The sequence below is a fragment of the Chanos chanos genome, chromosome 16, assembly GCF_902362185.1.
Source record: "Chanos chanos chromosome 16, fChaCha1.1, whole genome shotgun sequence".
Lineage (NCBI taxonomy): Eukaryota > Metazoa > Chordata > Actinopteri > Gonorynchiformes > Chanidae > Chanos > Chanos chanos.
The window spans coordinates 13981904-14009485 of record NC_044510.1 but is presented as its reverse complement, the minus strand read 5'-3'; the positions used below and the strand labels follow the sequence as shown (position 1 = coordinate 14009485).

Sequence of the window (27582 nt, the reverse complement as noted above, 5' to 3'; positions counted from 1 at the left end):
AAACTTACGCTGCATCGGACTCCTGAAGACTTTGACTGCTTTTTGAAACTTAGAATTTATTTTTCAAAGAAGAGAACTTAGTATAGGAAGTAGAGCACTTCGTGTGGAGAAGGGACTCGGTCACATCTGGCCCTGACTGGGGAGTCTCTCCCACAAGCTTTAAGGAAGGAATTCTGCAGAAGTACTTTTTCTTTTATTAATTTATTAATGCATATCCCACATACCTCAGATTATCTCTTATTTTATTAGCCTATTTAACCTGAGTAATAATTTCAAAATAGATTTATGTTCACTTTATTTACACCGTTATCCGAATCCGAGGTTCCCATTGAATATTAATGTACATTTTCATTCATATTTTTTGTCTTTCGATTAAAAATATACGAACATAATTTGGTTACTGATATGCGGTTAACGGTCTGTCTGCTCTACTTTTTTTTTTTTATCGCATCAATACGAATTTTCCGTCCCTGGCCTGATAAATTCAAGGCGGCACCGAAACGGTGAGGAGAGAATGGGACGGAATGCTGGGAAGTGTAGTATTTGTGGACAAGGTGTGGCATGGGAAGATCCTGGTTTTCTCTTTTGTTGGTTAGTCGTATTCAGTGGATGAAAACCATCTAATGGAGTTTGCGCTGCAAACATTTAAAGTCAGGAAAATACCAACATCTTCCGCACAACTGCGTCAACATTTCTTGAAAGTAATTGCCGTGGTTGTGGACTTGTTAATTAACAGACTACGATACCCAGAAAACCACACCGCTCCAGGGGCATTCTCCGACGTGATCAAAATAATCGTGAGGATTTTCATTGGATAGTCTCGGAAATTCTTTTGCACCGATTGGTCTATTCCCATCTTCGTCAAACGGTCGTTGTGACTCATGTGCGCGCTCCCTCGGTGGACACAGGAATGGAATTGACCAGCAACTATATTAACGGGGAAGGTAGGGTTTATTTTTGTTTATGTGTCTTCTTAAGTTGCGAATGTACACGTGCATAGGTAGCGTTACATCGTTTAATAATTTTTTTCACAGTTATGTCGTAACTGTTGATTGAAAAATGATGCGCCGAGACTGTGAGAGGTCTGCCTCTCTGAATCTCTTAGTGTTTGCCCTGAATATGAGTCTCAATAAATATTTTATCTGTCTATATGGCACTTAGAAAGCCCTGGTTGTATAAGACGTTGACCGACAAGACTTTGGTTGTGTTGGTTAGACGAATGATTCCCATACTTAGACTATAACAATGATTTTTGACAAGGCGTCTTAATTAGATTTCACTGAAGTAGAATTCTCAGATTTGAGGTACTAATATGAATCTTCCATTGTTCGTTTTTATTGGATTTTCTCCTTTTATTTATAATGTACATCGCATTCTGTTCTATATTTATATATATTGATAGCATATAACCTTATAACACGAAGAAGGAGAGCATGGGTAGAGCTCGTGTCTGTCTGTTTAAAACGCTCGCGAACAGCAACTAGTGTATTGAGAAGAGTTCAAACCTGCCGGGAATTGTGGTATTGTAATTCTATCACAGAGTCGGTACGAGTGATTTAAATTTAGATCGTGAGCGTTAACAGCGCATCTCTCGACGCATCCACCCGGTCCGTTGCTATGGGAACCTCCTCCCCCGCCCCACCTCCCCCAGCAACATATTTGTATGAGCAATGACCTATAGTTTTTTTTTTTTTTTTTGTCAAGATAGATGTCTGGTGATACATTTTAATCGATACATCAAAAGATCCCAATACGGTACTACGTATTGGTACACGACTGCGTTCCAGCGTTTTATCTTTAGATATAAAACCAACTTTTCTGGATGTTTCTGATTCTGTATGTCAACATTACAGTCGTACGACAGTACTTTTTTTGTTTTGTTTTTGGATGTCCTCATTTTGTTTTTGTTTTTGTGGGTTTTTTTTTTATTCTGCTGAATCAGTATCAATATAGCGTGTCAGTTGGATGATACAGAAAAGGGGGCACAGTATCTGTACTCATTTTGTGTTTGTTTTTTTTTTTTCTTCTGAGTTTCTTCTGTTTAACGCTTTCTCTTCTCTTTCAGCCCAGTATACCTCTGACTGAGTCATCGGATGTTACCATGGCTGCAGGTTAGGACATTCCCCTTTATGCTATGCATATTAATAACCTTTTAATGACATTGATTTTATTTTAACACATTCAGTTAGATTGACTTTCACCTTACAGTCCAAACCCCTTGAGCGTTCACTGATCAATATCCTGATATCTATCCATAGTCTTAAGTTACATTTTGTCAAATGTTGAGAATCACAGCATTTGGGGAAAATGTTGCAGTTTAAGCCGTTGGCAGTGAGACTGGATCCAAACATACAAATTCGTGATATATTTCTCTCAGTTTCTAATTGAATTTAGAGTGATTTGCTTATCCTACATGGCTAAGTAGGCTAAGGGAATCGGTCATCAACCACTCTGAAGATGTGCTTTATTTATTTATTTTATTTTCATTTATTTTTGTTTGAGTCCTTCAAAAAAAGATGCTTCCTTAGAAATGATGAGAATTCAAACTCAAACTAAAGGATGGGTCCGTGACATTATGTTTCAGGTCATGTTTTGAAACGGTTCCGGTTTCCTCAAAGTGTAATACTCTTTTTTTTTTCGCTGTTCAGATGGGGTTTTTTTTTTGTTGTTGTTTAATTACCCACAATCCTCTGATGATGTATGGTTGGTCAGGACTCAGGGGGTCACTCCCCTTCCTGTCCTGAACTAATTTTAGGTTGTAAATGGCCCATCAGCACATTTATCTGAGAGAGCAATGTTCAGGAGGGAGGAAGTGAAGGGACAGTTCACGTATAGGGAGAGAAGGAGGGTTTGAAGTTCTTCAGCTAATGCTATGTATGATATATATATATATATATATATATATGTATATATATACTGTATATGATGTACAGATTGTCATACATAATTGCCTGCACAGGACCAATCGACAGTAGACTGATGAAGGGCTGACAAACACACACACACACACACACACACACTCAGAAAATGAAACGAGCTCCAAAACGCTGACGAGGGACAGCCACAGCTTCTGCTGGACTTCTGGGATGTCACCTTTGCCCTTTCTTACTCTCTCTCTCTCTCTCTCTCTCTCTCTCTCTCTCTGTGGCAGCCTTCCTGAATGTTAAAGACGCACACTCTCTCCTCAAGCGTTTCCCCCGGGCCAATGGCTTCCTGGAGGAGTTCCGACAGGGAAACATAGAGAGGGAGTGCATGGAGGAGAGCTGCAGTTTCGAGGAGGCAAACGAGTATTTCGAAAACAAAGAACGCACGGTAAACGCCAGACGTCGAGTTTCTCGCCGCTAAGAGAAACCCGACAGCATCCCTGACGTGTTGTAAAATGCCCTTAGACCATGATCACCTCATGTTCATGCCCAGCGCAAAGAGCAAACTGTATTAGAAACTGTTCTCAGAACAGGAGCGTTTGGCAAATACAGTATGTAAATATAAAACATTTTTTGAAAAATGGCTTGTTTTGGTAGAGTTATATGAGCAGGTAATGGTTCAGGGTTAATGGAAACCAGTCCATTAACTGCTCTCTGTTGATGTGACCCTTAGCATTGACAATTAACCTCAAGGCGACTCCAGAGATGTGTGAACTCCATAGGAGAAGAAAGCACAAGTGATAGGATAAGAACATGACATAAATCAGGGGTGGGCAAATCCGGTCCTGGAGGTCCATGGTCCTGCTGTTTTTCTTGTCGACCAACTAAATACAGTCTCTGATTGGCTGAAGAGCATGCACGCCTGTTTTCAAAGTGAAAATCAACAGGTAGCTAAGAGGTGAAAACAAAAACCGGCAGGACACCGGCCCTCCAGGACTGGATTTGCCCACCCCTGACTTAAATGAACAGAACTGATGTTGCAAAAAAAAGCTCTTTTTTTTGTTTGTTTGTTTCTTTTCTCCCGCAGATGGAATTCTGGAAGACTCGTAGCATCTACACAGTGAGCAGTAACGCGGAATCGCGCTCGGAGCGAACCGACACCGTCTACATGGTCGTCCCATTGCTGGGCGTGGTCCTACTCATCATCATCGCGCTCTTCCTCATCTGGCGCTGCCAGCTCCAGAAAGCCACGCGTCGGCGACCCGCCTACACGCAGAACCGTTACCTGGGCAACCGCCACTCCCGCAGCCTGCCCCGCATCCTGGTGCACCGCGACACGCCCTCGGGCTCGCACGGCGAGAGCTCGCACTCCGCCCGTCCCTCCGCCGCGGCGGTCGGGCCGGAAAGGGGAGGGGCGTCGTCCTCGTCGGCGGCGTCCGCGGCGATGGCCCCCCCGGAGCCTCAGAACACCCGCGCCCTGTACGTCCAGGACTCGTCGCTCTCGGTGGCGTCGCGACTTTCGGGGGCCACGCTCCCCCCGTCGTACGAGGAGGTGACGGGACACCTCGAGAGCAGCAGCGACGAAACCAGTGCCCCCTACAGTGACCCCCCGCCCAGATACGAAGAGATAATCAAGGAAAAGTGAGCAAAGGTGGAATTTGGGTGGGTGGGGTGGGGGGGGGGCTGCTATACGCTGATGCGTCCCCCTTTTTTTCTCCCCCTCCCCCCCCCCCCCTCTCCTCCAGTGGAGGAACGACAACAAGCTTTGGCTCCCGTAGACTTGATGTAACGCTGGCCACAGCTGGAAGGATACACTCACTAGCTCTATCGATAGCCCTTCTTCTGATCTTTACCTAGGCGGGTTTTAAGAGTGTTGTCATCAGTACAAGAACCGGATGGGATTGGTTCTCATCAGTCACTGCCGCAGTCTCTACGGCCCAGATTTCTCAGACGCTCTGATTGTTTGGTGGTGGGTGGGATGGGGTGGGGGGAAGGGGTGGGATCCTTGTCTGTCCCCTTCATCCAGCCTGTCTCACATTCTTCCCAAAAATCCTCCTCTCTGTTGACCCCTGCTTCACCTTTGACCTCTTGCACTTGCACTGCACTGCATGTATTTGTAAGCTCAAGCCTAGGCCTTAATGGAGAGAAGGGGACGGTTTGAGGACGGAGGAGAACACGAGAAGAGAAAAAAAAAAACAAAAACGCAGAAGGACCGCTTCCTTCAAGATGCTGGCGAGATGTTCTTTGATTGCTGTTTGATTTGGTAGCACGTTTTGAATTACCTGCCAAAAGTTTTATTGCTGATATTAACCCATACCAAACTGTCGTCAGAGGCACTGACAGCACCAGAGAAACCACGCAATGGTGCCAAAAGGTCTAATTTGAACAAGTGTTGAAAACAAAGCTGATGACAGACTATTGCTTGTGATCGCACAAGCGCCTGCTTCATGTTTATTGTGAGGAATAAGAGCGGGAGGTCATGTGGTTAATTAATTAGCATGGTTTGTTTTGTTTTTTTAGAGCGGTTTCTTCCACCATCACGGAGAAGATTGTTAATCTGTTGTGTCCTAAAGCCAGCACTGTCCAGTTTTCCCTCTGTTATCACTTTCTTTATGATCGAAAAAAATGCACCGTCCACGTTTAACTCCTGTTCAAAACCCAGAACCACAATAATGCTCTGCAGACCATTAATGAGGACAGACAAATGCATCATTTTATATTCTCACTCACACACTCACACACACACACACACACACTCACACACACTCACTCACTTTCACACACGCACACACACACACACACACACGCACACGCACACGCACAGTGAGAGCACAATCATGAGATAAAAACGACATTCCAGACCCTTCTACTTCTCTCTCCCCCTCTATTGTTTGACTGTTTACAGCGATGTTTTGGTAATCTTTTTTTACAATAGAAGAACAAAGACTGTGTGATATTTGTAGAGAGTATTCTGTGGCTATTTCTCTCACTTTTTGGTGCTATGCTGCACAACTGTGCTGCGTTCTTCTTCTCGTTGTTCTCCACTACGTCTTTTTCGTTTTGGTTTTTTTTTTTTGTTTTTTTTTTTTGGCTTGTGCTCAAACTAGTTGACCAAACTGGCCATCTCTTTGCGCCTGAATCATACCCAGCTCAGGTTTTTTTTAAAGCAAGTCTACTGCTACCGTTTCCGTGACTACAGTATGTAAATAACTTCTCACACTGCCAACCAATGAGTGACCGGGACAGGGATTAAGAAAGAGGAAAATTCCGTGGTCACTGTAACATGAAATTGGAAACCAGGATTACAGTAGAAAGTAATAATGTCTTCACCATGCACTGCTTTATGAACGTGTTACCCCAAATACTGCGTGTGTGTGTGTGTGTATTTCTGCTTGTGTGTGTGTGAGTGTGAGTGTGTGTGTGTGTGTGTGTGCGTGTGTGTGAGCATATGTGTGTGTGTGTGCGTATGTGTGTGTCTGTGAGTATGTTTTTGTATTTTTGTTTTGCTGTATTTCAGCTATTGCTGGAAAGTTTCCAGAAGTTTCCTGGCTTTTGAAATGTTTCATGTGAAGGTTTACAAAACGCCTTCTGTTAAACAACCTTCCCAACAACTTGTCATTCCTGACAAATTCACCAACGGGCACTTCTGGCCCTTCATAAAAGACATTAAATCAGTATCTCCTGACATGTCTTCTAGCCGTGAGTGTCAACTCACTCATAGGCACAGCCTGAACATGCCTGCAAAATGTCTGTACCATATCATTCTGATATCTCTTGCAAATGAAGATTAATACTTTGGTTTGAAACAGAAATCGAGCAGTTGAACAGATGGTAGGTGTGGATTGGTGTCACTGGAGGGGTTTGTGATAACAATTTGTGTCTGGGCTGTTCTGGAGTCAGCACGTTTGATCAGATGATTGGACCGATTTGATTGGAGGAATGCTTTCCGCATGCTGAAACAGCTGTCAATCACGTCTCCGGGGAGACGGAGACCATCGAAAGCTATGACAGCCAGTCCGATACAGTGACCGAACGCTAGTCCTTAGAGACGGTTGTGACGGACACTTGTCCCGACTCAGGGGCATTAATGCTGAAATTGGCATTCAGCGGAGGAAATTGGCATCTACTGCTCCAGTCAGTCGTGACTGGCCCACCATAGTGGCTCAGTCGGAGTTTTTCATGGTTGTTAGTACAGAGTCACATGTCGTACTGGCTTTCTGATATAAGACCGCCTGCAGAAAACGTGAAATTTTTATCACACACATAAAAAACAAGCTTATGTGTGTATTCACTTGTACAGTGTTTACATTGTATGTATGTGCGTGGGTGTGCGTATGTGTGTACTCTCTTTTTGCTCTGTTTATTTTTGGGGAGAGAACTGTGGTACCAATGCTATAATCTTCCCAACTGACGTTAGTCGTGTGTTATGTGAGTCTTCATGAAAAATGCCAAATCACATATGCACCGTTGTTCTTCTTCTAAAGCCAAAATGCATGATATCTTTTTTTAATCGTTTAAATGTATCATTTTGAATGTCTTGTACTGAAGGACTTCAGAATTTTGCTCCATCATTTTTGTAACGTCAAATCTAACTTTTATCTCTATGAGCTGGTTATCTTATACTTTTTGTTGTTCTGAATGTTTTATAAACAAAAGCGCTGTTGATATTCGAATTCACATTTCTGTAAATATGGTAATATTGTACCTTGCGTGTATATATGTGCGTGTGTGAGTGTGTGCGTGCGTGCTGTCTGTCTGTGTGTGTTTCTGTCTGTCTGTGTTAAATATTCTCTAACGCGGACAGCCTTGATGAGACGCGCCTCGCGAACATTTTGCCTATACACGTATATATGTACATACTCTCTATATTTTTTAAACAACAGACACACGGTACTCTGTGATTCTGATGCATGAACATTCGTTTTTATTTTGTCTTTTCTACATTGATCGGTTTACGCAAAATGCTCTCCAGTGCTTAAGTAGACACTGTTAGTTCTTTACAGCAACACACGTATTCAGCTTTTCGATATGTACTTTAACGCAGCATTGTCGCCTTTGATTAAGTGTCAGTATTTGACGTTGTGGAGGGGGTCATAGAATTGGCTGTAGAAGTAAGTTCACCCAAAGGAAAACAACAACAACAGCAGTTGTACCTTAGTGCCATAAAGAGGCATACGCTTTATTACTTATCCGTCACTTTTAACCTGACGACATGGAAATCATAGCCGATCAGTCTTCCGTCATACTTCTCTCTCTCTCTCATTTTGTTTGCCTAGTGAGCATTTTAGAGCTTCCAATCAGCTTTGTACTTGAGAAGCCTTCAGAAAGCTCTCATATAGGCCAGGAACATTTATCTCGGCAGTTTCTTCACAATGTTATGCAGAAATTTGCAACTCGCCGCTTCAGTATTTATACATTAAACATTTGTCTCCTCACATTGTAGAGAATTTCGTAATCTGACATGTATTTGGCTCTCCGTATTTCCCTCTGTATGTAGCACAGGAAAGTGTGTTTTTAAACGAAAGGAGAGACACGTTGTATATTCGTTCATATCAAACATTAATAACGGTTTGCCTTTTACAACGGATTCTTGTACCATGAATGGGTCTGGAGTAATTTACCTGCTGTGATAAACTGGGATTAATTTTGGATGATGTACAGAAGCGGTTTAATCTATGAGTCATCTTGGATAATGCACATCGACCCCCCCCCCCCCCCCCCCCCAACTTGGTATTTTAAAAATATTTTCATTGCAGCGATGGAAAGACTTGTCATTCAGACCTATAATAATTTCTGTGACCATGTATATGAGTCGATGATGGGTCGGTAAAGTATTTTGTAATAATCATTCAAATGAATGTTAGAGGTAGGACATTGTTCAAACGTGTAGTCTTGTCGGCATCATATGTATACCATCCAGTTTACACAACTCCATAATAACCACTGAAACTATACGTTTTTTTTTTTAAATCTGTTGTTCTTTCTTTTTTTCCATGTATTGTGTTGAAAACAGACACGGACGTTTAATTCATTTCTTCACCATAACTTGTACAAAGAGATTAGTGTTGAGTTGGAAACTTACTGTAAATTTTACGGGGAAATGTTACCGGCTTGTTATTGTTTGTTCTCGTATGGTGGAGAACGGTCACCTCTCATTTATAAAATCACAACACTTTGTCACAAAAAACGTGTCATTCTAAGTGCCAAATTACTTGTTTGTGAAAGCACTGAAGTTCTTGGCTGATATTAAAATAAGTGATTTCAAAATAAGTGATTTCTGTTTTTATTTTTGGGGGGGGGGGGTGAGAATCAGTTTCAGGGGAGGATAATATTGCAACTTTAAATAGTATTTCTTAGAGTGTATTATTTTAATTTAGACTTCGTACTAAAAATCCGTGAATTTTAATATTATAATTCTAAATCAATTCATGAGACAAATCAACTTGAAACAAAGTCGATGAGTCACGTTGAACGCAATAACCCCGCCCCCTAGCGCCGTGTGAGGTCACATTGTGCGTCGGTCGCCGTCAAGTTGGGGGAAGGTTAGTTGGTCTTACAAAGTTTTCTTAGTCGTCTCAGAGTTATAAACAAATAACATATCGGACAATTTCGAAGTATTGCTTGCCCTACTGTTGTCGAGAAGTATGCGTTTGTCACTTTCATGCATCGTCAGTATTTTGTGATTGTCACGTGTGGATAATTAGACATTCTGTCTAGTTAGTTGACGAACGATTCCCTTTATTGCTTATGTTACTGAACGGTCTGACGTTTCTTTATTAAATGTAGTGAGACAGGAAACTTGTTTTGCGATTGTCTTTCAAGTGGACGTTTTCTGCCAGTGGCTAAAATCTTAAAGCCATTGCAGTTCGTGTTTTTCCTGCAGTTACAAAAACTTGGGTGACCCCTTGCCGTGTTGTTTGCCCGTTTGCTAACCCAGCTAACGACAAAAGCAACTTCAGTAACTTGTCGCTGTTGTTCTTTCGCTCTCGCTACCATGCCGCAAGATTAAGTCTGCTGTAACTTTGTTTTATCATGCCAAGTCCTGCTCCTTGTTACATTTTGATTAGCATTTCCCCCCAACAACAACAACGAGTTTCGCGTTTGATATTCTGTTATCAAACCTAGACCTCTTGACCTCTTAATCGCATTTACCCACATTTACCACCGCGTTTGAGATGTCAGATACTAGGATTAAGACATGGTTTAAATCCACATAGAAGCATATAAATTACCCAGAGACAACCTCCTTAAAGCTGCTAATCTGAGTGTTAACGGCGCTTTGTCTTCGCTTATGCGTAACAGCAATGGCTTCGCCGATATTCCTGCCCGATGGGCCGCCGATGCCCGGTCGTGACCCGAACTTCACCGAAGCCATCAGCCAGAGAATGCGAGTACCGGACCGCTTGAGAGTCGGCCCTGGGCCTTTGAGTAACGAAGAGCGAGAGATGCCGGAGGAACCTCCGCCTGCGTACAGCATGCATATTCCAGACAGGCTAGCTTTAACAGGTGAGAAACCGTATGGGTCTACGTCACAACATGGGATAGTTAGACATGTGAATAACTGTGCAGAAACCATTATGACACGAATGCTCAACAGGTCCAGTTATAAGACGAATGCCAAGAATTAAGTGTTGACAGGCAAGTAACGAACCCTTTAGTGACGCATTCGCGTAAACTATAGTGTCAGTGTTTGAGACGGCAACCTACGAGAGACAAATTGTTAGCGAGCAAAACGCTGCTCTATAACCTTAAAACAACGAATTTCTTTACTTGTCAGAGTAACAGACACTCATGGGTAGCCGTATAACCTTGTTTACACACTATTTCTTCTTCAACTTCTTCTGATGATGTAAGTAGGCCTAAACATGTGCACGGAGGCGAACACAATGTAGTTGGGGTATAACCCCCCCGAAGTTTCAAAGTGACGTAGTATCTCAAAGAACCTCGTTAAATCAATTATCAAAAAAAAAAAAAAAAAGGAGTAGTGTGGTACGTAATACTACCGGGAATGTTCTATGACTAATTTGTCCTCCAAACTTCAGACAGCCCAGTAAAAAGAGCAGTGGTTACAGAGACAAGCCAGACACGCAGCAGTTCATAACTGATTCGGTCACTCTGCAATCTGGGCTGCATGGCAGAGTGCGGTGAAGGGCGCTGTATTTTAGGGGGGTTCCCTTGAAGTCCTATCATGAATATAGATTTAAAGAAAAAGAGAGAGAGAGAGAAAGAGAACACAGGAGCCTCTGAGATAATGATGACAAACGTTTTGTGGTCCAGTGAGACAAAAAAAGGGGCAGTTTGACCTTAATGCCAAGTGAACGCCATTGGTCACACTGCACCATTCCTGCTTTTGAGGCTTGGAAGGTCTTCAGTAAAAACCCGGAAGAGTCCGTCAGAGACCTCAAAATTGGGTGGGGATCTCCAAACGCAAAAAGCCGCAGTGCCCCGTCGTTAGGCGAGTGGTCAAAGATTTAGAGAGTGGAGGTCTTTCACTGGCCCTGTCAAAATCGTTTGTTTTTTTTTAACCCACGGAAACGCCAAGGAAGGAATGGAAGACCGACGCTTGCTGTCATTCCCGGGAATCGCGCAGTGAGAGAGTCATTTTGTGACGAGGAAGAAATACAAATGAAACCCTTAAGAAATGAAAAGCAGGTTTATGACACATAACAAATGCAGAGGCAGTAATTCCCCATACGACATGCTACATGTCATTGTGAAATAATTACGTTTTTATGGGGTTGCAGTTGTATTATTTATTTATTTATTTTGTTATCTCACAGTTAAAAATAATCGCCCTCCTTCAAAATATTCAGCATGTTTTATATGTTTCATGGAGAAAAAGAAAAAAGAAAACATGTACTGTTTTGTTATTCTTTATTTTTGTCTACTTGTTGTGTTTTCATTTTCATTATCACTGTGTTGTTTGTAATTTGCCCACTGGCTCGGCACCTATTGCACACCTGGCTGGCCAGGAAGGGCTCTCCTCTCTCTGTGGTCCTTCTCAAGATTTCTCCTATGTTTCCCCAGCAGCAGGGTTTTTTGAGGAGTTTTTCCTTGCCCACAATGAGGATTAAGTCAGGGGGTGCCGCCCTGCTCTGGTTGTTGTAATCCTGCGGGCATGTAAAGCCCTGTGAGACTGTAAACAGTGATATTGGGCTTTAAATAAACTCAAACCTAAACAACAAAGTGATACAAGACCAAGAAGGTGTGTTTACACTTGCTTTGTTACAACTAATAACAAATTGTATCAAGATTCGCTATTCACTAAAAACATTTGCGTATGCAAATTAGTGTAACGTGTACTGAAGTAGTTATGTGGTCATTGATTGGTGCATTGCGAACACAATAACCAATGACTGATTGTGAGTCAGATATTGGATGGAATGTGGCTGTTCTGACTGGGAGTCTCTCAGTAGTCTCCTGTCTCTTGGTACTGATTGGTTGATTGACTGATTGACTGATTGATTGACAGATGCTCCAGACCTGAGTCCCCGGCCTCTTTTCTCAAAGTTCGGTCTTGCGGGCCCCGGACCCTCTACGTGGGACTCGCAGGCCCGGGCGTACGACAGAGACTCGTACGCAAGAGAACCAGGGCAGGTCAGAGACTGCAGCGTGTCCCTACACCTCACCCTGTTTACAGACACACTTCTCCACACAGCAGGGCTCCCCAAATCCACTCCTACTGGGATTAGGTTTAGTTCAGTTTAGGAGTACACACTCTTCACAGATGGATGGATGGATGGATAGAATCAGCCTCTCGTCATGACACGGGGGAGAGTACAAAAATGCACTGAGACGTTGGTCCATTAGGACTGGATTCAGTGAACCCTGCTTGGTCTAAAGACACAATGTAATAATAATGTTGATTTTCTATTCTTTACGTTTTTTTTGTTTGTTTGTTTGTCTTTTGGATGACGACAGAATGCCTTGCGTCGGTCGTTCAGTGACCAGTCTTTCGGCAGAACCCCACCGGGCACACCCACACACTCTAAAAAGGCACTTCATTCTCCCTCCTCACTGTGAGTAGGCCGTGTGTGTGTGATTGTGTGTGTGGTTGTGTTTGAGTGTGGGCTGGATTTAAACCTGCTATCTCTTGATAAGAAGTACCAGCTCTGTGTCTTTGATCTGTATTGATATGACACCAAAGCTCTATGAAGGTTTTATCACCCACATCATAGTCCCAGTGGGGGGGTTAGCAGGTCATATTGTGTCATATTCTTTATGTCATATCGTGTTACATTGTGTCATGTTTTGTTACATTGTGTCATATTGTGTTACTGCAAATGCAGCATCAACCTCAGCCGTCGTTTCTAAGTGAATTTCCCCATGGCTTTGGGATAAATCGTAATTCTATCTTAAAGGGGCTACTGTAGCCTGGTTTGAATGGACCCATCTTCTGTTTTTCTCCCTCTCAAAATAGTTGAGCAATAGAGTGGATGCACTATTAAAGAAATGCACTGTTTACTGGTACCTTCCTTTCACAAAACAAGACACTCACTCACAGACACGACATTCCCAAATATTGCCTCTCTCTTTCCTGTCCAGTGCTTTTTTTTCAGGTGTACTTCATAAGAGCGGAGTGCTTTACTATGTTTCAAGGATGAATAATGAATGCAAGCTGCGTTCTGTTGACTTGATTTGTGTTCTTGCTTTGTGGGTCATGTCCGGCGAGGGGCGGGGGGTTTTGGGGAGGGCCGGGGGGGGGGGGGGGTTGCTAGAGAGGATCTATTTTGTGATTTCATTTCAGTAAGAGGCAATAGAACCTATTTTAATCTTGTCTTTTGGAGATTGCTGTGTTTTGGTCAGCAGAATCAAATGTTCATTACATAGTACTTTATCTGAAAACTTCAAGCAACAATAAAGCCTGTAAGACTTTAAATTTTGTTTCATGAAAAAAAATAATGTGTCGTCAGTGTCAAAAAGTTGCCTGATAGAGACTTTTTTTTTTTTTTTTTAAATTAGACACTGCCTCTTATTTGCAGACACATATTCACTGAGCCGATAACTGAATTTTGTTCAGTTCAAATAACCATAGTGCTTTTCTCTGCTGTTGTTTCTGCCTCTGTCCTACATGTCTTCCCCCAACCCCCCCCCCCCCCCCCCCCCCCCCCCCCCGCCCCGGACCCGCTTACAGTAGCCGCAACGCAGGACGGTCTCTGACTCCTGACCCGCCCCAAGCCACACCCCTGGGACTCCCCGCCATCCCGCCCACTCTCCTGTCCCCCCGCAGCGTGTTCCAGGCAGCCAAAGAGCTGGGCCTCCAGGCCTCTCAAAGGCTCCTGCAGACTGTCACTCAAAAATACTCCTCCGCCTCCAGGTGACTCGGCCCCGCCCCCTCCCCCCCAACCTTTTCTGCCTGAGACTCCGCCCCCCGCCCACGCTCAGTGGCAGCTTCAGTCTTCTAACCCCGTGATTTAAAACATCATTACCGCCTCTAACTGCTTCAGGCACGTAAGGTGTGAGATGCTTTTAGGTTTAGACATAGAAATGTCAACCCTGAGGGCAACATTCACTCACTGAATGCTCTTGTAAATATTTAGGTTTAGGCAACAGTTGTAATTAGCTACTCACCAATACCTAAGGCAGAAATGCTGAATTGAGTGTGCATGCTTTAATGCTGGCATGTACTGTACTTATAAATTAGAAGCACCTAAGACAGTATGGATAAAAAAGAACATTGAGAATCTTGCAGTGGACCATTCATTGTCTTTGTTGCATGTTTTTAGATTTAAGACCCGTCCTCAAGTGTTAAGGATGTGACACGCCACGGAGTTTAGTATGCTAACCTTCCTTCTGTTTTCTAAATCAACACAAAAATCTAACCACATGTGCAGCTTGTTAAAAGTCGCAGAGAGCTCGCGTGACTGTCTGTCTTTACTGCTTATGTTGTATACACACATTAGAAAAAGGCCTGTCTTTCTCCTCATTCCAGATTTCATGTGTGACGTTGCCCTCTAGTGGCCAGGCCTGTTAAACACACTGCCTGGTCTTTTGGAATCTATTAGCGTTCCACTGATTCAGGAACAGCAACTAACAGTTCTCAGTTTCACCGCTTGTTAACATGTACTCTTGCACCCTCTGCTGTGCTTGCTTGAGTTTATGGCAAATCCCTTGTGTGGCAAATGTTTGTTTTCTAAAGGCCTCATGGGAGTTGTAGTGTAACTCCGGCCTGGCCCCAATGGCCTCTGCTTTTTTCTTTCTTGTGTTGAAAGGTTTGGTCAAGCAGAGCGTTCCGCTACCAAAGCGACAGTGGAGGCCCAGGCCCATGCCAGCGCTGACCAGAGCAGGAAAAGGTGAACGAGTTGTTGCCATGGCAACACTGTGCGTGACTTTTGACTGGGTATACTGGCAGATTCCACTGGCGGTGAATAATTTTTTGTGGGCTGTGTGTCAGACTAGCCAGTCATTTATTTTCAGTTAGCTGCGTTTTAGGTATGACTAGTAATATTACAGTCTGTCTGGGGGGAAAAAAAAATCATTAAACCTCGACGTTCTTGTCGCATTACCCTCAACATTCAGTATATCGACTGCATTTTTTTTTTTTGTGAATTATTTCTCAAAACTGTTTCCGGAGCAGTCAGTCCTTTAGCATGCTGCTAATTAGCTGTTAGAATACGATGACATCACATCGAATTAGCATTGTGTTAAGACAGACTTACATGACTCAAACGTTTTAAAATGGAGGAGAAGGAGCGTAAGGCCTATGCCTGCTGATCTGGGATCAGTAGCAGTTTTATTTTTTATATAGTGTCCTGTAAGGACTGAAGCTCTGAGAATGGTCGGGATAGCAGCTGTGGTGGGTGGACCAGTCCTAACGCCCGGGGGATGTGTGATAAAACGTATCTCCTGCTTTGCGTTTTTTTTCCCCACAGTGCTTTGCAGGAGTCCTGGTTGAGCCCAGAGGACGATTCCGGGGCCGCCGTGGAACTCATTGTTCTCCGCAGACAGGTCAGCGCACGGAACACTGTGGAAATCAGTTTTTTCTGTCATTATGAATTATGTAAAGATGTTCTGCTTTGTATGTTCAGTGTCCACACGCAGGTAATCTCAAAACAGGCAGATTTACGCAGGTAATCTCAAAACAGGCAGATTTCACGTCTGAACCACTCTAAACCTGCTGCTCCGATTCTCAGCCAAATGTGTGCTGGACAATACAGTAGTAAGAATATATAAAAGTTTGAATAGAGAAAAGGTGAAATGACCTCAGCAGAAGTTGAGAAGAGAATCATGTAGTTCGCTCTATGACCAGTAGGTGGTGCCAGTGGTCGACCATATATATTTTTCATACCAATCCATTTGTTTTCACATTGTGCCTCTGTTTCTGTAAATTCTCCATTTACTTGTATTAATTTACCTCGCAAATTCAAGTCCGCCATGGGGTTAAGTACCTTTCGGCGAGCACACTTTACTCCAAACTGGATATGCAAACCCCCATATTGCTTTGTTACAAGATGTCGTTACAAACACTTGGCCTCTACCATGGGGTGTCAGAATGCAGTCCTGGAGGGGCAAGGTCCTGCTGCTTTCCATGTCAATCAACCGTATGTGTTCTCCAAACAAACCGTGTGTGGCTGAAGAGTGGGCAGTTGTTTCCCAGGTAAAAAATCACTGTGTAATTAAGGCGTCAAAACAAAAAGCAACAGGACCTTGGCCTTCCAGGACTGGACTTTGACAACCTGGGTCTGCTGCCTTGTTCTGTCCTATAGTGTGTGTGTGTGTGTGTGTGTGTGTGTGTGTGTGAGAGAGAGCGCGGGAGGGAGGGGCAGGGGGATTTGCCTGAAGTAAAATCTCTGTGGCTACATGGCTCTGATTACTGTTACTGTGGTGTGTGTGTGTGTGTGTGAGTGAGAGAGGGAATTTGCCTCAAGTAAAATCTCTGTGGCTACACAGCTCTGATTACGGTTAATGTGTCTGTTTCTGTGTGTGTGTGTGTGTCTGTTTCTGTGTGTGTCTCTGTGTGTGTGTGTGTGTGTGTGTGTGCGCGTGTGTCTGTTTCTGTGTGTGTGTGTGCGTGTGTCTGTTTCTGTGTGTGTGTGCGTGTGCGTTTCTGTTTCTGTGTGTGTGTGTGTGCGTGTGTGTGTGTCACAGTTGGTGAAGATGAGTCGGCGTCTCGCTGGGCTCGAGAGACAGAACGCGGAACGCAGGCAGACCGAGGTCGTTCTCTTCTCTTTACTCATCTCTGCCTGTCTACTCAACGGCTGGCTCTGGATTCGCAGATAACGCACACACACACACCACTCCACTCCACATGGTCTTTACAGTCCAGTCTACAGCTCTACATAGTAGCACTTTGATTAGAGACAGAAAAAAACATGCACTTATTTCTTATGATCACATAACCTCACATAGTGTTTAGTCCTCAGGTCAGTTTTCAGTTCAGTTCAGTTCAGTTCTGGTGTGCACTTCTCTCCCAATTCATTTAAGGAATCTGAATCGGAAACTGAATTGGTCACAACCCCACGGGTTGTAGTGTTTGAATTTGAATTGATGGGGAGTGAGCTCAATTCAGTGTAAATAAAACCCATTCCTGTCGAACTTTCTATCGGTTCGACAGGTCGTTCACTGCCAGACAGATAGGGAACCATCCCAAAATTCTGAACTGAACGCAACCCATGGTTCTGTGTGAAGGGGGCACACGTCATGTTTAAAGGGTCATGTTATTTTCACCCTAGGGGCAGGTTTGTTACAAGTTGTATACAGGGGTCTCCCCACAGTCCCATAACTACCATGTCATATTATTAAATGCAGAGGGGAGCAAAGAAAGGTTGCCATGGGAACGGCGGACCACCGAGTAGCCGCCGTGATGAGTATATGATAATGGTTTAGGATGAGAGAGTGAGGATGTGTCATGTGAAATGACTAAAGCTAAACCTCATAACTGATTGTGTAGTTTTACCTCTGACAGGAAGACACAGTTCCTGTTTTCTCATTATTGGTACAACTGCATGAGGAGTTTTTTTTGTTTTTGTTTTTGTTTTTTTGGCCTTCAGTTTGAACGTTTTGGCTTAGACTGTATGTGTTGCATATTTAATAAATAGTGATACATTTTTTATACTTCGCTCTGGCCACTCTCATCCCATTTCCTCTCCGACTGTAACGTTAATAAAGAGCAGTCAGATCGTTTTGACCACTTGTTTTGGGAAAGATGAAGACAAGTCATAGGAAATGTATTGTCTCTTTAATACCATGTGATTTAACAAAAATATGTGAAATATCAATTGTAGTTATAACAACAATAAAAAGGAATTCTCTGTATATTTTTTTTTTTAAATGAAATATTAAATTAAAGTTAACCATGTTGCTATTATTTGGAACATTCTCAAGAAGAGAAAGAAAAAAAAAAAAGTCGAACCACAATTGGACACTACATGAGATGACTTTTGTAAAAAAAAAAAAAATCAGATTAAAGAGAATGTCTACTTTAAATGAATCCTGATTGTACAGTAATAACATTGTCAAAGCAGCAACTAGAATACACACTTTGTGATCAGACATACAAGAGAGAACAGCCCATAGGTAAGACTAAGGGATACATACTATACAACGTTAAAAAGGAAAAAACAAACAAACAAACAAAACATTCTTAAAAATTTGTCAAATTTGACAAAAAAAGAACAATCTTCTTTTTTTTTTTTTTAGTTCAAGGTAACATATTTTCAGACTCTTACGATAACTCGAATGTAGCAAGACCGTAAAAACTGCGGTGGTTTCATGACTTAAGACTTTGGTGGGGTCACAGGAAGAATTTACGACCATAACAAGTATTTCTCCATTGAATAACAAAATTCAGTCTTTTCTTTCTTACTCTGAAGGGATTTGTGCTTCGCTTGAAATGTTGATTTATTCAAGAAACGTTAACTTTTGCGAATTACATCACAGGTTGAGATAAATCGGAATACTTTAGACCATCAATGAAATGTTAGCAATTTAGTCTCACGTTGAAGAAACATTCACAAACGACTTTCTGGCAGGGGTTAACATTTTGTTGAAATGGTTTTACATTGTTAAGTGTGTATAAATCAATACTGAACTCAGTGTTGTTCAGTCAGCAAGTCCCACCAAAGTCTCCGCAAACGATTCTTAGGTCTTTTGTCTATCTCAGTGCCCAGGTAACATTAAAAGAGAGTTCTGTAACTTAATTCAAAACGCACGTTTTAGAGTTTGTGAATAAAAAGGGCAAATGGTCAGAAATAAGAATGGAAATGTTTCAAGAGTTCACAGTGAGACACGGTGCTAAGTTTGTACATTTATTCCAGAAATAGTTTAATGGCCAAACGGTGGATAGAACGGTAAGTACGGTTTCTAACTGCAGATTAGGGCGAAAAACAAAACCCCAAACAAACACTGGCTGGCAAACCTGTGTTAGCGATGTGCCGTGGAAGGCACGCGGAAGTACAGGTCACTGGAGTATCTGTCACCACAGTAATCTTAACATCCGACTGGATCTGTGATCTACGCAGTTTGCAAGGCACTGGAAAGATTTTGTCACCGTACCCACGTCATCATCGCCGGCAAAGAAACGTTAATACCACGTTACAGCGCTAGCAGCCCGTTCTGTGCAACCAATGAACGACTGGTATTCTACTACTGTATTATGCATACAGTGTAGCTTTGTGGTTAAATATAGCCTAGTAAATGTTGAACGGAAGAGTATATAACTTTCAACTAACCGTTGAAATGAACTGCCTTATGATAGCCAAACGTTACACGGTCTGTAGAGACAAGTCAAGTCACATCCATTTGACATTAAAAATAGACGAAGATGCAACACCAGTTTGGATATGGTATCTAAGTAACAGTTGTAAGAAATTAGCGCATTTGAGCAACGCCACCGCCCTCGGTGGCGGCATAGACAAAAATTTTGAGACAGCATTAGGCTCTGGCTCTGCTTGACCACATTTAAGTCCGTATTTCCGTATTTCGTCTTAAGCTACTCGAACATCCAAGTAAAAATGATATCTGTTGGTAAGTAGGCTAGTTTTGTCAACTGTGTTAATATCGCCGATATGTACCGAACCGCGGTCCCGTACCGAAAGGCTCGGCGCAAATATCTTTACATCCTAACTAAATACTGCAAGAAAAATTCACACCCCATTCAACCCAGTCATAGAGGGCTTTCTCTTGTAAAAAAAAAAAAAAAAAAAGTCTAGCGAAGAGCTGATTTGTCGCTTTTCTTTGGTCATGAACAGTTGAAACCGAAATTATGACCTATTTGAATCCCACCAAGCATTGGGGTCTGCAGAACATTACTGTGCTTGTTGAATGACCTTTGGTTAAAAGCGAAAAGATATGTCTCGTTATCCTGGCTCAACAGAGCAACGATAAAATTAACACTTTATCCGCCCTCCCATATAAACCAGCTACCTCTGTTAATACAACCATAGCATTAAAAATACTGTGCTTAGTATTTACAGTACAACTACTACCTTTAAAGAAAATCTTTGAAGAAAGTCATCAACTCGGGAAAAATCTCCCAGGCCTTCAGAGATCCCTGCCAGCTACGACCATGTAAGGGTGATACCGTTTATGAAAAAAATCACATGTAACTACTTCAAGTGTGACTGGCATACCGGTGCTGGTTAAAGATGGACACGGTTTTGGTTTACAGACAAGAGAAAAGTACACTAGTTCGCGTCACACACTGACGAAACCCAAAACCAGTTGGGTTGTTTTTTTTTTTTACACTTTCGTAACGAGGTCACACTTGAGCCTCGAATCCTTAGGACAGCCGTGGTGCCTCGTTTCTCTTGAGCAGTGCATCGTGGTACGACAATGGCGGTAATGCCATTTTTAGTTTCAAAAAAAGCTCGCCACATTCAATTAAGATAGTTACGGTAAACGTGTCCTACAAAGTCCCGCTATTTACATGTCAAGATTGCTTTCACTTATTCTTAGCTCCATTTGATAACGAAGTGCCAAATACATAACATTGGAAGAAAAAAATACGCACTAAACATAAATACAATACCTAAGTCAGACTTAACATTAAAAGAATGAAGAAATTTGTAAAAACACACAAGGAGTAGTGCAATAAATGCGGAAAACAAAAACAAACAAAACAACAAAAAAACAACAACAAGAACAACAAAAAAGGGTAACCAATCCATTTGGTCCAGAAGTCTGAGGTGGAAAGAACCCACCAGACAACACTCAACAGAAAAGTGTTAGAAGAGTGTTATGACGATATTGTAAAAAAAAAAAAAATACAGTCCACAATCTGTAAAAGTTTTGATTAAAATATCACTAAAAATGTAGTGCATTTCAATACACACTCATTGTCACCAGACAATGTCTTGATTTATGAACAAAACAACGGACAGGACGAGGAAAACAAACAAAAAAACAAACAAAATACCTAAAGGAATCCTTCACCTTTGTGAATGAACGCACGGATGTGGGCGTTTTCGGCGAAACCAAACGGGCGTGTCTACGCGCTTGGCGGATCAGATAAGGATCTCCACCATCTCGTTGTCCACGTCTTGTTGAGCGAGGGACTGCGGGAGAGACTGGACCGGAGCTCTCCGCTCTAACGTGCTCGTGTGGAACGCCGGGACATCTGGAAAACGGAAACGTACGCAATCTTCAGTCAAAACAAATACAGTACACGCACAGAGAGAGAGAGAGAGAGAATATGACCTTCAGGATTCGTTTAGTTGTTAGAGGTCACAACTTGGGGTTGAGTACCTTAATCAGATGAGTTGTGTCTTTTACAGGTGTTAGTTCTGTCAAATTCTGTTCAGTAAAAACTTCATAAAAAATGGCTCTGTGCTCACTAAATGTGTCTGATGACAATTTCCGTTTTGAGGTTTGACTTTTCTGATACACAGCAGGACACGCTGCTAGGTCTCAAGAGTCCTGCTGGTTTAACATATCAGACAAATACCAAAGTCTCTCTTTGGCCAAAAAAAAAAAAGCTCACACACACATGTACAAAAACCTGACCTCTAATTTAAGACATGCTGAGGGGCAAAAAACAGCAGGACCTTAGACTCCCAGGTCCAGATTTAATGAATCCTAAACATATGCATTCCAGGCCCAAAGGGTCCTGTGTGTTTGTGTGTGTAATACCTGCGATGCGGTCTGGTATGTAGACAGGACTAGGGCTGGTGATTCGACTGGTTACGGGCGTCTGGGCTGTTGCCGTGGATACAGCAGTCACGCTGGTCAGAGCTGGCGTACTGGGTTTACTGGTCTCCTGGCCCTTCTCCGTCTGGGTGCAGCTGTCCCGGCTGCCCGTCTTGGAGTGGGCGGTGGCGGGCATGGGCGTGGACGGCAGCACAGGGGAAGGAGAAGAGGAGATGGACTCTGTTCTGAGCGAATCGGTGCGGAATTCTGGGCCCAGCAGAACTCCTGATCAGCCAGCCCAAAATGACAAGAACAAACAAACAAACAAACACACAAACAAATTAGCCAAGCCTAATGAAAGAGACTGGCGAGGCCAAACGAAACAAAAACATTGTCTCATGTGGTTAGAACATTTCTTCTAAACCAGCTACACCTAATCGTCTAGCCTCTTTGTTGGCATCATGTGAAACCTCTTCAAACAGATGGTAGCTAACGCATTCATGACTGAGTCACACTCAGCCCTCTGCCCCTCAGGCAGAAGAACCCAGACTTCCCCAGCGAGCGTGCCCTTCAGAAAGACGTCTGTAAAGCCGAAACCTCAGTCTTGCTCATTAAATGAACCTGCGTGAAGGTGGTGTGTTCTGTCAGTACTCGGCTAATCTCCTGCAGCTCCGAAGAACCTTTGTGTCCCCCCGGCGAGTCACTTAAGGGCTGGAGCCAACAGCCTGAGTCTCCAGCATGTCTCTTTGACCTTCAGGGACCTAAGTTCCCCCCCTCCCCCCCCAGGGCAATGCCCTTTCTACTAACAGCGCACAGGCTGGAGGAGGATGACGGCTGGTGCCGAGAGCCGCTTACCCAGGCTGCCTTTCCAACTGCGGTCCTCCCGTCTCTCCTCCGTGATGGGGCTCCCGCCGAGGCCCAGGGAGTGACCGAGCAGGCCGGAACTCCCCATGGTGCCCGTGCCCCCGGTCCCCGTGGCGATGGACATGAGCGACTTGGAGGGCCTCATGGCGGAGGGGCCGTCTGATTTGTTGGGCTCTTTGCGCGAGCGCTGGTGCAGCACTTTGATCATGGCGTCCTTTTCAATGATCTGGGCATGGAGGTTCTTTATCCTTCAGACGGAACGACGGAGAGAGAGAGGGAGAGAGAGAGGGAGAGAGAGAGAGAGAGAGAGAGAGTGTGTGTGTTAGGACCTGTTAATTGGTCTACATATCATCTGTGTTTCTTCTCTTCAAGACAATTCAGTCATTATTATTACACGGCGCCAGTGAATTTGAGTTTCTAAACGATCCTACATGAAACACGTTAACTGTTGATCTGGTCTGACTGTGCACTGGTCTTGTGCTTAATCTGTGTGCAGGGAGGCTCTTTGTGTGGGCGTGAGAGAGAGAGTGTGTTTTTATGACACTTGTTCAAAGCACAGGATTCTCACAAATACAGGAATACGTATTTGAAAAGACACAGTGTGCAGAGAATACTTTCCCAACACTTGTTAATCCGCATCTTCCTTTGCTAAACATACGGCTGACATTTTGAGAGCTGGACGCCCTGAAATCTCTGATAGTTTAGGCTTAACAGTCATAACAGAAGTAACATCAAAGAGATGACTTCACTAAAGAGTAAATAGGACATTTCTACTTCCTCCTCCTCTCGCCCTTTGTCAGTTTGGATGAGTGTCCATGGGCGTGTGCGTGAGAGAGATCTGACCTGCGCTCCACGTCAAGGCGACATCTGCAAGCAATTAATATCTTCTTCCTCTTTCTGAGAGAGAGTGTGTGTGTGTGTGTGTGTGTGTTCTAACCTGCTCTCCATGTCCAGGCAGCGTCGGTTTGCCATGAGTATCTCCTCCTCCTCTTTCTGAATGCGCGCCTCCACTGACGTGTCATAGCTGCTGCTGGGAGAGTGACTAATGGCGGACGATGTATCCCTGAATGAGAAAACAGCATTCAGGTGAACAAACAAACAAACAAAGACTTGTGTATGCACAAATCCCTCATACTTGTGCACCAGCCATTGCTCATGTGCATGCACAAGCACACACATACACACAAACATACACACACACACACACACAAACATACACACACAAACATACACACACACACAATATACACACGCACACACACACACACATATACACACACACACACACACACACACACGTATACACACACACGTATACACACACACACACATACACACACACACACACACATACACACGTATACACACACACACATACAAATGTGTGTAGAAGGGATTTATTTGTTCAAGTTTGAGTACAAAAATACATTAAAGAAACACTCAAAAGGACACAAACTGCACAAAGGAGTCACACGAGCTGAACTAAAGGTCTCTGGTTCCAAAGTCGACTAGTCAAGGATCCATGTCAACCATTCAGCCATGTCTCTGTGAGGTGTGCGTTCGTATATGTGTGTGCTTGTGTACAAGTGTGAGTGTGTGTGCATTCGTATGTGTATGTGTGTACGAGTGTGTGTGTATACAAGTATGAGTGTGTGTGCATTCGTATATGTATGTACGTGTGTGTGCGTGTGTGAATGTGCGTGCATTCGTATATGTATGTGTGTGTGTGTGTGCGCGCGTCTGTGAGTGTGTGTGCATTCATACATGTATGTATGTGTGTGTGTGTGTGTGTGTGTGAATGTGCGTGCATTCGTATATGTATGTGTGTGTGTGTGTGTGTGTGTGAATGTGCGTGCATTCGTATATGTATGTATGTATGTATGTATGTGTGTGTGTGAGTGTGCGTGCATTCGTATGTGTGTGTACCTCTGTGTAGCCACAGACGCGGCGGCGTCCAGAGCGAACTGTCTCATGACACTCTCCTCCAGGTATTTCTGCTCCCATTTGGTCATGTCGGCCTCCAGGGCCAGGATCCGCTCCTCCTTCTCCCTCAGGTGCTCCATCAGCGCCGTGGTGCTGTACTCTGGCCCCACTGTGTTCTGGGAACCCCCCTGCCGCTGTGCCCAGAGAGGGAGAGAGACCATATGTATGTATATATATGTGTGTGTTTGTGTGTGTGAGAGAGAGAGAGAGAGAGAGCACATGTGTGTGGTGTGTGTGGGTAAGGGAGTGTGTGTATGTGTGTGTGTGTATGAGAGAGACCACTGAGAATTAAGGATCGACAGTTTAAATATGAACCCGACAGTTTTATGATACTAAGTGTTCTGGTTTACAAACAGTCTTTCTCCCAGAGAGCCACAGTATGTGTGGACTTACACACACGTGTGCGCGCCTGATTCATCTAATAAACTCTACATGGGGCCTGAACGACAGGAGGCCTGAGTGCTATTAGATTAGGAATGGAGGTACAGTGTGTAGGAGTGGAGCTGTCCGACAGGGAGTTTCAAAACATAGGCAGCAGCGTCTGGGGCCCCTAATGAGCTAGCCAGTCATCTGTCCTCCCTCAACACACACACGCGCGCGCGCACACACACACACACACACACACACACACACAGCCTTTGCCCTAGATCAGCGGTGAGAGAAGAGTGAAAGCCCAGGTCTGTGTGTGGATTTGGACTCACAGGAAGAGAGCAGAGAAAAGAGTGGAAAGGCAGACACAAAACATCACACAGTAACCATGTCCTCTCACTGACTGACACCCAGCCAAGTCTGCAGGACCACTTAAAACCATGTGTGTGTGTGTTAACTATTACTTTTGCATAGGCTCTAGCTCTCTCTGCGTCAGTGTGTAGTGAGTGTGTGTGTGTGTTGTGAGTGTGTATGTGTTAGCTCTCTCTCTGGAGCAGTCTACAGTTAGTGTATCACTCTGTGTGTGTGCTTTCAAACTGAGTAAGTCCAGATATCTTTTTATAGGAGAGTGTGAAGTCTGGCCCTCTGTGTGTGTGTGTGTGTGCGTGTTGTGTGTGTGTTACCTGTTGCATGCGGAGGGACTCCAGTTCTCTCTCCAGTCGAGTGCGTAGTCTATGCTCCAACTGCTCTCTCTTCTCGCAGGCAGCCTGCAGCTGGGTCAGAGCCTGCTGCATCCGCTCCACCTTCTCCACATAGACCTGTTTCTTCTTCAGCTACACACACGCACGCACGCGCACACAGACACACAGACCACCACAGGCAGACAGACACACACACACACAGACACAGACACACACACACAGACAGGTGAGACCTCTTGCCTTCTGCCACTACATGCCCCATTCTAACAATACCCTCCTTGTGTCCAGTGGCAACATATGTAACGACCCCCTCAGTCAACCAGTGTTTTGAAAATCTACCAGTGCACTGCTGGCTATAATTGTCACCAAACTGAATGGAGCAATTTAAAAGGAGAATGAAAGATGGAGAGAGAGAGAGAGAGAGAGAGAGAGAGAGAGAGAGAGAGAGAGAGAGAAGAATATACAGTAGCTCCTGTTGGGACAGAGGAGCCAAGAATTCAGTCATCTTCAAACCCTTTCATAGGCCACAAACTCAAGAGCCTTTGTTTGGGGAACAAGCAGCCGTTTGTGGTCGAGCGGGGACAGAAAGTGGAACGCAGAGAGCAGAGGATTTTGGGAAGTTAGGGTCCGCACCCTGTTTAGTACAGGCCAGTAGACAAAGTGGGGCCAAGTCAGGAGACCTCCACCACAGAAAGAGGGAAAGAGAAAGGGGTGGGGGTGGTGGGGATCAAAGAGTCCACATTTTTGGAAAAAGACTAAGTTCTGTCCACATGAAAGGCGGTTCGTTTTCTCTCCTTCTCTGTGCTTTTTTTTTTTTTTTTTTGGTAAGAATGTAAGAAGCTTTACACGAGTTTTGCGGATTCTGAGGAGGTCACAACCTGCTGTTCGCTTGAGCGTGAAGACCTTAACGGCACGGCAGAGATGGAGGCTTATGGCAAAAGGCTTCAAAAGAAAAGCCAGGCGGGGAAAGGAGAGTGAAACCAAAACGGTAAAAACTCTTTTTGATGCAACTGTTGCTTTTCCTCCACGCACAAAAAAAAGGATGATAAGAGGATAACAACGGATTCCTAACATGGTGCAGGTATGTCGGATCAAGAACAGGGACAAAGACTTTTTAAATATGAACACCCTGTCTGAAAGGCTCTTTTCTTATTTAAGAGAACGTATGTAAATTAAAATGATTTAATCTATATTATTTCATCTAATTGCTTATTTAGTCTACACCTTCAATTAAGACCCAGGCTCTCTAGTGATGCCCTCAAAGACAAACTATGTATCAAGTATCTCGGAGTATGAGTGCGGATCCAGGATCAGCTTCTGTCAGCCCATATAGGCCTCTCATTATCCTATACATGTGTGAAAACTGATTGCAGGTCAGCACTGTTACCCTGAGATGCCTGATACACAAGGACTTTGCTATGGCTGGCCCTTTCCTGGGAGAAGTTGTTTGGACACAAGGGGGCACCAGCACATACACACACACACACACACACATAGACTTAGAAACTATTAGAAACTACTTAGAATTGAAAGCGAGGCGGTTTTTGTCTCACCTCTTCCTCTAGTTTGACGACTTTGGCCTGAGCGTTGTTAAGGGCCTGGTCGCGGATCTCGATGTGTCGTCGCTGGTCCTCATTGGTCGAACGGAGGGCGTTGAGTTCCATCTCAAGCTTCTCCTTCTCTCGCTGGGTCTCTTTATCTACAGCCGAGGAAAAACAAACAAACAAACAAAAGAC

At 43.8% G+C, this 27582-nt stretch overlaps 3 protein-coding genes across 3 annotated transcripts in view; 2 read left to right on the top strand and 1 right to left on the bottom strand.

Moving 5' to 3' along the window:
• The first annotated feature begins 3150 nt into the window (after positions 1 to 3150).
• Positions 3151 to 4509, top strand: LOC115829156 (transmembrane gamma-carboxyglutamic acid protein 3). Its single transcript, XM_030793210.1, has 2 exons — positions 3151 to 3312; positions 3952 to 4509. The coding sequence occupies exons 1-2, from the start codon at positions 3253 to 3255 to the stop codon at positions 4507 to 4509; spliced, it is 618 nt and encodes a 205-aa protein (XP_030649070.1). The 5' UTR covers positions 3151 to 3252.
• Positions 4510 to 10168: 5659 nt separating this feature from the next.
• On the top strand, positions 10169 to 17275 carry LOC115829149 (mitochondrial fission factor-like). The gene is made up of 7 exons (XM_030793201.1): positions 10169 to 10370; positions 12337 to 12461; positions 12786 to 12883; positions 13999 to 14181; positions 15077 to 15157; positions 15737 to 15812; positions 16953 to 17275. The coding sequence occupies exons 1-7, from the start codon at positions 10169 to 10171 to the stop codon at positions 17082 to 17084; spliced, it is 897 nt and encodes a 298-aa protein (XP_030649061.1). The 3' UTR covers positions 17085 to 17275.
• A 4032-nt stretch (positions 17276 to 21307) lies between these two features.
• Positions 21308 to 27582, bottom strand: part of amot (angiomotin) — a 28729-nt gene continuing 22454 nt past the window's right edge. Inside the window, exons 10-16 of the mRNA XM_030793191.1 lie at positions 27400 to 27545; positions 25829 to 25978; positions 24720 to 24910; positions 23731 to 23856; positions 22785 to 23041; positions 21933 to 22214; positions 21308 to 21420 (exon numbers count right to left, since the gene is read on the bottom strand). Coding sequence (XP_030649051.1) covers positions 21308 to 21420; positions 21933 to 22214; positions 22785 to 23041; positions 23731 to 23856; positions 24720 to 24910; positions 25829 to 25978; positions 27400 to 27545 — 1265 coding nt within the window. The remainder of the gene's footprint in view (positions 21421 to 21932; positions 22215 to 22784; positions 23042 to 23730; positions 23857 to 24719; positions 24911 to 25828; positions 25979 to 27399; positions 27546 to 27582) is intronic.